The sequence below is a fragment of the Suncus etruscus genome, chromosome 5 (genome assembly GCF_024139225.1).
Source record: "Suncus etruscus isolate mSunEtr1 chromosome 5, mSunEtr1.pri.cur, whole genome shotgun sequence".
Lineage (NCBI taxonomy): Eukaryota > Metazoa > Chordata > Mammalia > Eulipotyphla > Soricidae > Suncus > Suncus etruscus.
This window is the reverse complement of record NC_064852.1, coordinates 20,811,625-20,823,838: the sequence shown is the minus strand read 5'-3', so window position 1 is coordinate 20,823,838 and position 12,214 is coordinate 20,811,625. Positions and strand designations below refer to the sequence as shown.

At 53.8% G+C, this 12,214-nt stretch overlaps 1 protein-coding gene across 1 annotated transcript in view; it reads right to left on the bottom strand.

Annotated features, from left to right (window-relative positions):
* Positions 1 to 5,586: 5,586 nt before the first annotated feature.
* NOTCH1 (notch receptor 1) overlaps positions 5,587 to 12,214 on the bottom strand; it is a 32,302-nt gene continuing 25,674 nt past the window's right edge. The window contains exons 27-34 of the mRNA XM_049773581.1: positions 11,810 to 11,958; positions 10,978 to 11,191; positions 10,752 to 10,839; positions 10,339 to 10,504; positions 9,773 to 10,068; positions 9,049 to 9,196; positions 8,837 to 8,934; positions 5,587 to 7,574 (exon numbers count right to left, since the gene is read on the bottom strand). Of these exons, the coding sequence (XP_049629538.1) occupies positions 6,132 to 7,574; positions 8,837 to 8,934; positions 9,049 to 9,196; positions 9,773 to 10,068; positions 10,339 to 10,504; positions 10,752 to 10,839; positions 10,978 to 11,191; positions 11,810 to 11,958 (2,602 nt within the window). The 3' untranslated portion in view covers positions 5,587 to 6,131. The remainder of the gene's footprint in view (positions 7,575 to 8,836; positions 8,935 to 9,048; positions 9,197 to 9,772; positions 10,069 to 10,338; positions 10,505 to 10,751; positions 10,840 to 10,977; positions 11,192 to 11,809; positions 11,959 to 12,214) is intronic.

The following is a 12,214-nucleotide window of genomic DNA, read 5'->3' as shown; positions in this document are numbered from 1 at the left end:
GTCTCCGCCTGTGACTTCTCCCAGCCAGCAGAGGGCGGCAGAGGGTCGTGGATGGTCTTCCACAGACTGCAGCGTCTGACAGTGGAGCTGGGGGGGGGGGGTCAGGTCGAGGACACCCCAGCTCGGTAGGGATCATGCCCCAGAGGGAGCAGGCACCCCTTACCCCGGGCACCCCCCATCGATGACAACTCCATTTATTCTTTTTCTTTGTTGCCATTTTTTTTGGTGTTAGACAGAAAATAATTAAATTTTACTTTATGACAGTTACCAGTATTAAGTGTGTAATTGCTAATTTTAATTGCAATTTATAATTTACAATAGCAATTTATACTTGCTAGCTAAAAAGGCACATGAGGTCCAAGCATTATTACAAAGGGTAGGGCGCTTGCCTTTCATGCAGCAACCCAGGTTCAATCTCCAGCATTCTATGGACCCCTGAGCAACGCAATTACTCAGTAGTTAATCCTGAGTGCAGAGCAAGAACTAACCCCTGAGCATTGCTAGATGTGGCCCAATAACCATTAGTAACTTAATTAATTTACAAAAATAGTCACACTTTCGTGCCATTCTACTATGTCTGTTTAGAGATTTTCTTTCTTTCTTTCTTTTTTTTATGACCAGGATTTTGTTGAGGATCTTTGCATCTGTGTTCATTAGGGATATTGGTCAGTAGGGGGTTTTGGGGTTTTTTTTGGGCAGCATCTCTGTCTGGTTTTAGTATAAGGGTGATGTTAGCTTCTTAAAAACTATTTGGGAGTGTTCCTGTTTCTTCAGTTTTATGAAAGATCCTGAAAAAAACTGGCAGTAGTTCCTCTTGAAAGGTTTGAAAGAATTCATTAGTGAATCCATCTGGGCCTGGGCTTTTGTTTGGGGGAAGACTTTTGATAAACATTTTAATTTCCTCAATAGTGATGGGTCTGTTTGGATATGCTAGATCATCCTGGTTTAATCATGGAAGATTATAAGAGTAGAAGATTATATAGCTTTGCCTTTGTTCTTCCTGAAACAAATGTATTATGATCATTTGTGTCAACTGTGTGATACATTTCCTTTAAATAAATTTAAAAAAAAAAAGAGTAGAAGATTATAAAAGCTTTTGGGCCACACCAGTGGTGCTCAGGGGTTACTTCTGGCTCTGCTTAGAAATCATTCCTGGTGGGGCCCGGAGAGATAGCACAGTGGCGTTTGCCTTGCAAGCAGCCGATCCAGGACCAAAGGTGCTTGGTTCGAATCCCGGTGTCCCATATGGTCCCCCGTGCCTGCCAGGAGCTATTTCTGAGCAGACAGCCAGGAGTAACCCCTGAGCACCGCCGGGTGTGGCCCCAAAACAAAACAAAACAAACAAAAAAAAGAAATCATTCCTGGTGGGGTTTGGGGAACTATATGGAATGCCAGAGGTAATGCCCAGATAGAGCCCAACCCAGGTGCAAGGCAAACATCTTCCCCGCTGTTCTATGGCTCTGGTCCCGAACTCATTCCAAACTGTGGGTGTCTGGGGTGGGGTGAGCTGGGTACCCCGGTGCCCCATCAAGGCTGTCTCATAAAACCTAGAGATAGTTCTCTTCTCAGGGGTCAGCTCAGTGTCCCAGCTCTAGACCAGCAAGTGCTACAGAGGAGCTTATCCTGGGCCCCCCCATGGATGATGGTAGAAACTGAGGTTGGGGCCCAGGGGTCAGAAGGCCCCACTTTTGGAGGAAATGCCTGGTGAGCCTCTGCCTTGTGCATCGCAAATGCACTTTCTGGACCTGGAGTGAAAGTACAGTTGGGAGGGCATTTGCCTTACACATGGCTGACCTGAGTTCGATCCTCAGCATCCCATATGGTCCCCTAAGCCTGTTGGAGTGATTTCTTTTCTTTTTCTTTTTTCTTTTTTTTTTTTTTTTTGATTTTTTGGGGTCACACCCGGCAGTGCTCAGGGGTTACTCCTGGCTTTAAGCTCAGAAATTGCTCCTGGCAGGTTCGGGGGACCATATGGGATGCTGGGATTCGAACCACCGTCTTCTGCATGCAAGGCAAATGCCTTACCTCCATGCTATCTCTCTGGCCCAAGCTGGAGTAATTTCTGAGCACAGAGCCAGGAGTAACACCTGAGCACCACTGGGTGTGGCCCAAAAAATCAAAACAAAACAAAATTAAATTAAAAAGAAAAAGAAACAAAAGTCAACTCTTCAGCTTTGATTTGCACAACATATCAGTTAGTGTTGTAGACGCTGAAGTTCTGGAGTCTGAAGTTCTGGAGCTCCCCAGCACCACATCTGGTCTTGCTCAGGGGACCCTGCAGTGTCAGTAGCTGCATTCATAGTAGGTGGGTGGCACGTGGTCCCCATTTCCATGTGGGGGTCACACAGTTGGCAGACAATTGTAGACAATATTGTTTGTTTACTAAAAACAAACAGGGGAATTGTTGTGTATGTAAATATTTTAGGGGATTATTATGTTACTGACCCTACCCTGATGGGTGATTGTGCCCTACCCTAGGGTGTGACCTGGTATTCTGCCCCCACCCTGGGGTGGTACCTGATTCTGCTTCCACCATTGGGTGGTATCTGAATCCACCATTGAGTGGTACCTGATTCTGGGGGATAAAAACAAGGGTCTGTGGAAGGCGAGTAACTTATGCCGAGTCTTTGGACTTCAGTCTTATCCACTGAATAAAGCTAATATTTCCACAAGCCTGACTGTCTGCGAGCTGTTTACCCACCTTTTCACCTCAGAACCGTCGGCTAGACAGGGTGGCAGACGCGTGCTCCGAGCTGGAGGGGAAAGACCTCATCCTCCATCCCTCCATCAGTCAACCTCTTCAGGGGCTGACTTGCAACAGCAGATCACACATGGCACAGTCCCACTATGACATGCTGCTCACTCAGTATAAAGGGATGCCAGTCATGCCTGGGGTCTCCCTACTTCTATCTGGAATAAGCAGACCACAGTATTTAGAGACATTATAGTGAGATGTCATTATAATAGACTGACCATGCCAGGGCGGGGGAGAGAGCACTGTGGGGAGGGTGCTCGCCTTGCACTCGGTCTACCTAGGTTTGATCCCCAGCATCCCACATGATCGCCAAGCATGGCCAAGAGGGATTCCTGAGTACAGAGTCAGGAGTAATCCCTGAGCACAGTCAGGTGTGGCCCCCAAAAGCAAAAACAAATAAAATAGAGTGAAATTGCTTTTGCTTTTTGTTTTTGTTTTGGGGCTACACCTGTCAGTGTTCAGGGCTGACTCTTGGACCTGTGCTTAGGAATCACTTCTGCTGGAGCTCAGACTATATGGCATTTCGGGATCGTACCCAGGTCAGCTGTATAGAAGGCAAGTTGCCTTCCCACTCTGTCCTATCGCTCTGTCCCCCACATCCTGTTTCTTTTCACTGTTTCTTTTCACTGCTGCAATGAAAATGCCTGAAACTAGTACATGTGGCTCACAGGATGGCGAACACACTGCTCTGAGTCGGATTTAAGAGTAGAGACATCAGCAGGCGACAGTGTTGAGTGCTAGAAGGGGCTGACCTCGAGGCCCAGCAGTCCCGGGGACAGCTGTAGTGCAAGGCCAAGAGCCAGGAGTGGGGCAGGGCTGGCGTCTGTGAGTCTGCAGGCTGGGACCCAGGAAGTCTGGAGGAAGGAGAGCAGGCTGCGGTGCCAGCAGGCAGGACCCTCTTCCCTTGGTTGTCTGCGTTCAGCTGATTGGACAAGGTCTACCTTCTCTCTGTGCTGTCTTCACCAGATTGGACGAGACCCACCTCCTCTCGGTCCTGATTTCACCTGCTACCAATGGTTTAGATGAGGCTTCATTTAAACTTCCCCTCAGCCCTGACCTTGTGTACCTTCAGCAGATTGTTCAAGGACCACATCCTCTCGGCCCTGACCTCTCCTGCCTTCAGCTGATTGAACAAAGCCTACCATGTGCGGAGGGCCAGAGCCTTGCTTAGTCTGAGTCAATGCTGAGTCTACGCAGGAAGAGCCTCTCTTGGGCCTGGCAGACCAGCCAGTCTCACCTTAGCCCCACCCCGTCCTGCCTGGGTGCCTGAGCTGTCATCACCTCTGTGAGCACAGTATAATCTCTTCTCATCTGAGTCCTACCCAGCCAAACCACGGCCTCCTCTGGGCTTGGTGCTCAGGGCCTGCTGCACATTTGGACTGTCCTGTGCCCCTGCATTCTCTTGCCAGCCCCATCTCTAGGAGATGGAATTTGAGGGTGCTGAGAATCCTTAGGGCAGAATCAGGCAAAGTTGAGGTTCCCCTTTCGAAGACACTGCTGCCGGTCCTTGGGCAACTCTACTGAGCCTCATGCTTTCGGGGTACAGCAGATCCTCCCATGTGCCTGTCAGCCCTGTATGCTGAGGTGAAAGGAAGAAGCTTGGTGCCCTGTTCAGCCACTGCCCCTCAGATGTCACAGTATTTTATGCACTGTCACTCCCATGTGCCCAACTCAGCTCTAGGTTCACTGAACCTCCTGGGCTCTCTGCCCTGCAGGGGCCCCAGTCACTGTCCTGAGTGTAGAGAGGTTGCATCCCAAGACCCACAGAAACACCCAAGTCCTTCCGTCTTGGTCCCAGTCCCAGTAAGGTGGACTATAAGGTGCAATATAGGGCACCCTGTGGAAGGAGCTCCAGGGCCAGGGGGTGTTGCAGGAAGTAAGCAGAGACCCTTCCCCCAAAGGATATCAATGTCACAGGCACATTTAGCAAAACCTGGATGCCAACAGCACCACTTTTATTGTAAATCAATTAACAAGCAAGATGAAAAAAACATCCATAATTTTCATTACCTACTTCTGCACGGAGGTAAAGTTCCATTGTCTGTTTCCTGTAAACTACATGTCTCACAGGATTCGGGGACCCATGCAGAAGCCACAGAGGGTCCTCAACACAGGTCACACCCCGCACACGCCAGCCTCGGCTGCTCATGCAGATTTTTGAAACAAAATCCACCTTAGAAATGTATTCGCAGACATTTACTCTGCCACAGGCTTTACTCGACATTGCAAGAATCTGCTCTTCCCCCATCTGATCAGGGTCCACTTAAACCAGGATAGGTGCCTGAAATATCCCCTCACAATATAGCCTCAGCCAGGCACCCCATGTGTGTGTAGGGGAGGGATGCATCCTGCTTCCTCGACGCCTCACCATGTGAGAACTCTAGTGGGCCCCAAAACCACAACAGGGAGACTGTCCCCAACCGGGCATGGGACAGCCCTGCCTCCTCACCAGGTGGGCATGGGGGGGGGGGGGCGCGAGGCAAGCCCAAAACTTTCCATAAGGAACAAGTAACATGAAGGACCCATGACACCCCCCCACCAACCGAAATAGAAGTCCAACGCGGAGGATCATGACTGGTACCACAAAACGTACTCCCGGGCAGACACCCCAGAGCACTTTAAAAAAAAGCTAATTCCGGGCCCGGAGAGATAGCACAGCGGCGTTTGCCTTGCAAGCAGCCGATCCAGGACCAAAGGTGGTTGGTTCAAATCCCGGTGTCCCATATGGTCCCCCGTGCCTGCCAGGAGCTATTTCTGAGCAGACAGCCAGGAGTCACCCCTGAGCACCGCCGGGTGTGGCCCAAAACCAAAAAAAAAAAAAAAAAAAAAAAGCTAATTCCCAGAACCCAAAGCCATCTCATCTCAGCTGCCTCTCAATGCGCGTCACGTCAGGGGTCCGAGGTGACAAGGGTCCAAGGTGACAGATGGCCCTGCTTTGCCCCGTATCCGGGGGGAAAATGGGAAGAGATCTGTGGGGTAGCCCATAGCTTTTTGGACGATGCTAGTTCAAAGCTTCCTTTCACCAACTTCGTTTCCTTTTGCAGTTGGACACACAATCAATAAATAAGCGGCCTCTGAAAACTGCGAATCCTGGCTGATATTTTACACACACGTAAGACTCACTGAGGCAGCCAGGTCCATCTGAGGGCCGGAGGAGAGCAGAGTCCACATAAATAAGAAGTAATGTTTGCACATCAAGACACCAGTACAGAAATAAATATTAGGGAAAAAAAAAAAAGTCCTCTTTTGTATAAAAAAACTTTTTTTTCTCTTTTCTTTTCCTTTTTTTTTTTTTTTAAAAAAAAAGCTCCTTTGGTGGGTCCCCGCCCGGCAGAGCTTGGGAAAGGAAGCACAGGGTCCCCAGGGGCGCGGCTGTTTACTTGAAGGCCTCGGGAATGTGCGGCATCTGGGCCTGCGTGCTGGTGGGCGGGCTGGAGACACCCTCGGACCAATCGGAGATGTTGGAGTGCGGTGATGAGCTAGACCACTGGTCTGGGGACTCGGGGGATGGGGTAAGGAAGGGGTGCTCAGGCACGTGGAGCTGGTGGCTGGGGGTGCCGTCCACTGGGGAGGCATAGCTGTGCTGTGAGGGTGGCGTGAGGAACTGCGCTGTGGTGAGCGGTGGGGCCAGGCCCTGGTTGTCCGGCAGCCCTGTGTGCATGCCCAGACTGCTGGCACCCAGTGACTGCCCGTCTGCCTGGCTGGGCTCCCCGCCCAGGAAGCTGCGGCCCAGGTGGCTGTTGGTGGCCGGGGTGACACTGAGCTGTGGCTGCAGGCTGGGCTGTGGCATCTGTAAATTGGGCTGCGTCGGCGGCACCTGCTGAAGTGGCTGTGTGGGCACCAGGTGAGGAGGCTGCGGTGCCAGGCGTGAGCCAGGGAGAGCCTGGTAGCTCACCATCTGTGACAGGGCCCCCGCTGAGAGGCCACCATGCAAGGCCCCCATCATGCCGTGCTGTAGTGCAGGGGCCTGGACACTTAGAGGCCCGGGCCCCACTGCCCCACGCAGGGCACCATACTGGCCGGGCACCAGCCCGTTCTGCAGACGGGAGAGCCACTCACATTGACCGCTGAGGCTGGCAGTGCCGCTACCCAGGGTAAAATTCACGGCCGCACCTCCGGTACTGCCTCCCCCTGTGCCACCGCCACTGCCTAGGACGGTGCCGGTAGCCGATGCCACAGGCAGGTGGGATAGGCGAGGTGGGCCAGCCTCAAAGGCCAGTCGGCCGCCGCCACCACCCAGCTCAGGTTTGGCTGCCACGCTCAGGTGGCCCAGACTCATGTGAGTGTCGGGCATGCCAGGCAGGTGGTTGAGGGGCACAGAGGGGGACGGCTGGAATGGCGAGGGCAGGAGTGGTGGTGAGGCCACATCTGACAGGTAGCCATGAGGGGACTCAAGTGAGCCCACAGGTGACAGCACATTGGACGTGTCTAGCAGGCAGCCCTTGCCATCCTGCGATTTTTTCCGGCGAGCCTTCAGTTCCTTGGCGTCCTTGCCACATGCCAGGCCTTTAGCACTGGGCTTGCGGGCCTTCTTGCCCTGAGAGGCGGCCTTGAGGTTGCCCAGGTAGCCGTTGGGTGAGCAGAGCGGGGGCGACAGGGTGGGTGCCCCGGGCAGGCCGGAGTTGTGCAGTGGGGGGCTACACACCAGACTGTGCTCGTCCAGCAGCCTTACGATGTCGTGGTGCAGCCGCTCCTGTGCAATGTCACGGGGCAGCCGATCCATGTGGTCTGTGATGTCTCGGTTGGCAAAGTGATCCAGGAGCACCTTGGCTGTCTCATAACTGCCCTCCCGGGCGGCCAGGAACAATGGCGTCTCCTCCTGCAGGGAACAAGCCAGGGGCAGTCACTCTCAGCCCCAGCAGTGGGGAAGGAATGACTTTTCTGACTCTTCCCAGGCTTTTGACCCTAACCTGCTACCTCCCGGTTGTTTGGGGATCATGCCCAGCAGTGCTTGGGGCTGACTCCTAGCTCTGTGCTCAGGGCTGACTACCAGCTCTGTACTCAGGGATTACAACTGGGATGTTCTGATCGAACCCAAGTCAGCTGTGTACCAGACAGAAGTCCTCCCCACTGTATGATGCTTGAAGCCAAACGATAGCAAGGCAAGTGCCTTAATCCCAATCTTTTCTCCCATCTTTTTGTTTGGTTTTGTTTTGGGGCCACACCTGGTGCACTCAGGGGTTACTCCTGGCTCTGTACTCAGAAATCACTCCTAACAGACTCAGGGGACCAAACAGGATGCCAAGGATCGAACCCAGGTCAAATGCATGGAAGGCATATGCCCACCCCACTGTGCTATCTCTCCAGCCCCTCTCCTCCCATCTTTTTGTTTTTTTGATTTTTGGGCCACACCCAGCAGCAGTGCTCAGAGGTTACTCCGGGCTCTAGGCTCAGAAATCACTCCTGACAGGCTCGGGGGACCATATGGGATCTGGGAATCGATCCCAGGTCTGTCCCAGGTTGTCTGAGTGCAAGACAAACCCTTACCGCTGTGCTGTCACTCTGACCCCCCTCCTTCCAACTATTTTTTTTTTTTGGTTTTGTTTTTTAGTTTAGTTTTGTTTTGTTTTGTTTTGTTTTTTTTGGTTTTTGGGCTATACCCGGAGATGCTCAGAAATAGCTCCTGGCAGGCACAGGGGACCATATGGGACACTGGGATTCAAACCAACCAACTTTGGTCCTAGATCGGCTGCTTGCAAGGCAAACGCCGCTGTGCTATCTCTCCAGGCCTCCTCCTTCCAACTTTAAAGGTGCCCTGAGAGCCAGAGGGACAACACAGGGGCTTAAGTGCTGGCCTTTTACACAGCTGACCTGGTTCTACCCAGGAATCACATAGAGGGAACCCTGAGTACAGAGCTAGGGAGTCTGCCTTGAGCAGCACCAGGTACAACCCTGAAACCATTAAAATAAGGATCTCCATTGTGGCCTCTTCCTCCTCTATCCCAAAACACATGGGAGACAGAAACTAACCAAATTTCTGGGGAGCAGCTCAGTGCACCCCAGCCAGCCATGATACCAGCCTGCAGCTCTGCCTACCCGGGGTCCCCATCTCCAGGAGGGAGTACCCAGCACTTCACAAACCTTGTTGCTTTGCATGTCCTTGTTGGCACCATTCTTCAGCAGCACTATGGCTGCCTCCACATTGTTCACTGCAGCTGCCCAGTGAAGTGCAGACTTGCCTGTTGGAGAATGGGACAGAAGATAGGTTGAGGGCTAGCAGATGGGCAGTGGCCCCCACACTGCATGTGCATTTGCAGGTGCATGCACGTCCCAGACCAGCCATCCCTGCTCACCCAGGTCATCCACAGCATTGACATCGGCATGAGAGGTGATGAGCTCTTCCAGCATGCCCTCTACTGCCAGGCGGGCTGTCAGGATCAGCGGCGTGGTGCCATCGTGCATACGGGCATCTAGGTCTGTGGCTCGGTTCCGGATCAGGATCTGGAACAGAAGGAGTGACTCAGGGATGACCCAGGCCCTCATACACCCACAACACCCTGGCCCACAACCATCTGGGGGCCAATCCAGCCCCTTTGACCCTTTGGAAGGGCCAACTAAGATCAGGCAGGCACAGAAGGGCACAAATCAGCAGCTCTGGGACCCCTAAAACCTCCCCTAAAGCACATGGATAAATCTCTGTCCAGTTGGGATGAGGTGAAGCTGACTCTAAACCCCAGTTCTTGTGGGAGAGCAAGGTGCCAGGGGAGGGGCTGAGGACCAGCTCACAGTGGACCCAACCTAGGTAAATGTTTTGTAGTCCCATGGGCACATTTGTGTCCACACAGGAGACAATGGCAGCACATGAAAGGCCCCTCAGTTCCCGCTGGTTGGGCCCCCAACCACAAGCGGCCAACACCTCCTCTAGCTCCTCTCTCTGCTCCAGGCTATGCCTCAGGCCAAGACTGGGAAATGGGGGGAACGCCCAGAGGAGGGAGGGGAGCCCTACAAGGCAGCTGATCCCAGTTTGGAGTCAAGGATTGAGGTAGGAGCAGGGTCTGCAGGGCAGGGGCTGCTCACCTGGAAGACACCCTGGGCATCTGCTGACACAGCGGCATGCAGTGGGGTGCGGCCCATGTGGTCCTGGATGTTAGCGTCAGCACTGGCCTCCAGCAGGCGCTTGGCAGCATCAGAACGCGAGTAGCGAGCAGCCAGGTGCAGGGCTGTCTCCCCTGTACGGTCAGTCTGGCTATGCAGGCTGGCGCCCTGGTAGATGAAGTCTGAGATGACAGCAGGTGCATCCTCCTCCTCCTCACTGTGACCCGTCTCCAGGCCCCCTCCGCTACAGGAGGCGATCATGAGGGGTGTGAAGCCATCTGCGGGGGGACAAGAGGGAGCTCAGTGAGGATGGGCATAGCAGGGTGCCACAGAGATGGCCCAAGCCCACCTACCACCCAAGGAAAACTCTGTAGATGTCCATGTGTTTTAGACATGCATCCCCACATAGGAGAATGGATAAGAAGGTCCCATACCCCAAGTTGGCTAGAATAGGAAACCCTGACCCCATGCTGGGCTTCCAGAACATTCTCGAGAGCAGGAGAGACAGGTGCCACAGAGGGAAGTACTGTGGGGTGGGCGGCACCTACCTGGCCCACGAACGTTGACATCTATGCAGTCGGCATCGGCCTCACCCTGTGGCGGTGTGGGCGCCATAGCCGATACACGCAAGTCCGCTGCATCTAGGTGCTGCTGTGTCCACTTGCGGTGGTCAGTCTGCTCATCCAGGTCAGGAAGGACCACTGGCTCCTCAAACTGAGGATATGCAAAGAATACATCACAGGGGAGTCAGGGGAGGGATGCCCTCAGGGGAAGGACCCCAGAATAGGAGCCCCAAAAAGGAGACCCATAAATGGTTTCAGAATAAGTGCCCGGGAAGATCCTGGGCTGGTCCCTGAGTGGTGCCCCAGAATGGAGGGGACCCCCCCCTCAGAGCAGAAGCCTGGAAGAGGAGAGCCTACGGCTAGTCTCAGATTTGGGGGTGGAGGGAATCCCGACTCACCCGAAATTTCTTGGTCTCCAGGTCACCATCGCCCCACTCATTCTGGTTGTCATCCATCAACGCTCCATCCGATGAATTTTTCAGGGGCCTAGACAGGAGGCGGTGGGAAGGAGATTCAGCGGGGCTCCCAGGAGCACCCCAAGTCCCAACCCTGGAGGCCTTGTGGAACATCACAGCAGAGCAGGTGCCCCCCAACCCCTCTGCAGCAGCAGCCACGTCCACTCACTTGAGGCCCACGGAGTCCTCGCCCAGGGGCTCACGCCGCTTCTTCTTGCCAGCTTCTGACACCTTGAAGCCCTCAGGGAACCAGAGCTGCCCATGCTGGCGTCGGCGCTTGCGGGACAACAGAACCCCGCAGCCCACGAAGAAGAGCAGCAGGAAGGCGGCCACAGCCACGTACATGAAGTGCAGTGGTGGTGGTGGCGGCGGCTCCGTCTTACCTGCAGGCACACAGGGCGGGTGGTGGGCATCAGGCAGAGCTCTAGCTCAGCTCACCCGCGCGCCTCCATCCCACCCCCCAAAATAAGGTCATTTTCTCGGCACTTCATCAGAATTGCAAACTACGGCTAAATTCCACCCCCCCACATTGTCTGGAGACGGCCTTTTGCTTCCCCCTGTAAGGGGGGGATTAGCCAACTTCAAATCTCCGCGCTTGCGGTGAGCTGTTAAGACAAAGGATTTAGGGGGATTTTCGCGATACAAACTTCAACTCTTCACATGACACCGATCAATTCTTTCCTCTCTCTCTTTTTTTTTTAAAAAAAAAAAGAGCTGTAATGATTTTGAAATAATACCCAACAAAGGAAGACCAAGGGGAAAGGGGGGTGGGTGGGAGAGAAAACAGCTCCCACTTCCTGCTGGATCGGCAGCTGGCCGAGGGGCCAGTCACTATAGGGAAAGGAGGAGGCCAGCCAGAAAATTCCAGAAAAACACTTCACATGCAGGACATGAGCACTGGCCCATGGGCAGCAAGGGCAGTAGAGGGGCTGCAAACAGACATAGCCCAGGATTCCCGAAGGGCAACAAATACCAGGAGTTGAATGGGATGGGGTACTCACTCTGTACTGCCTCGATCTTGTAGGGGATGTCGAGACTGCCCAGTGAGGCGAGCGCCCCCAGGAAAGCAGCCACATCGGCGGCACTCTGGAAGCACTGGGCAGATGCTAATGCGCACTGCCGGTTATCAATCTCCAGGTACACGATGGAGCTGGGGGGGGGGGGGGGAACATGGTCAGGTCAGCCTGTGCTTGCAGCACCCTACTCCCAATCCCGCCTCCCACTCGGCCAGCCCATTGCATTGTACGGCATGGAGTTGGCAGCTCCTGAAGCTTGGAGCAGGCTGGGATGGCAGGGAGTGAGTTGAGGGCATGGAGGCAATATTCAGAGTGTATAGTCACCTACTGCCCACCATCCCCCAAGCTCAGCTTCAGGCTCGCATTGCCAAGGACCCCTACAGTCCCCAC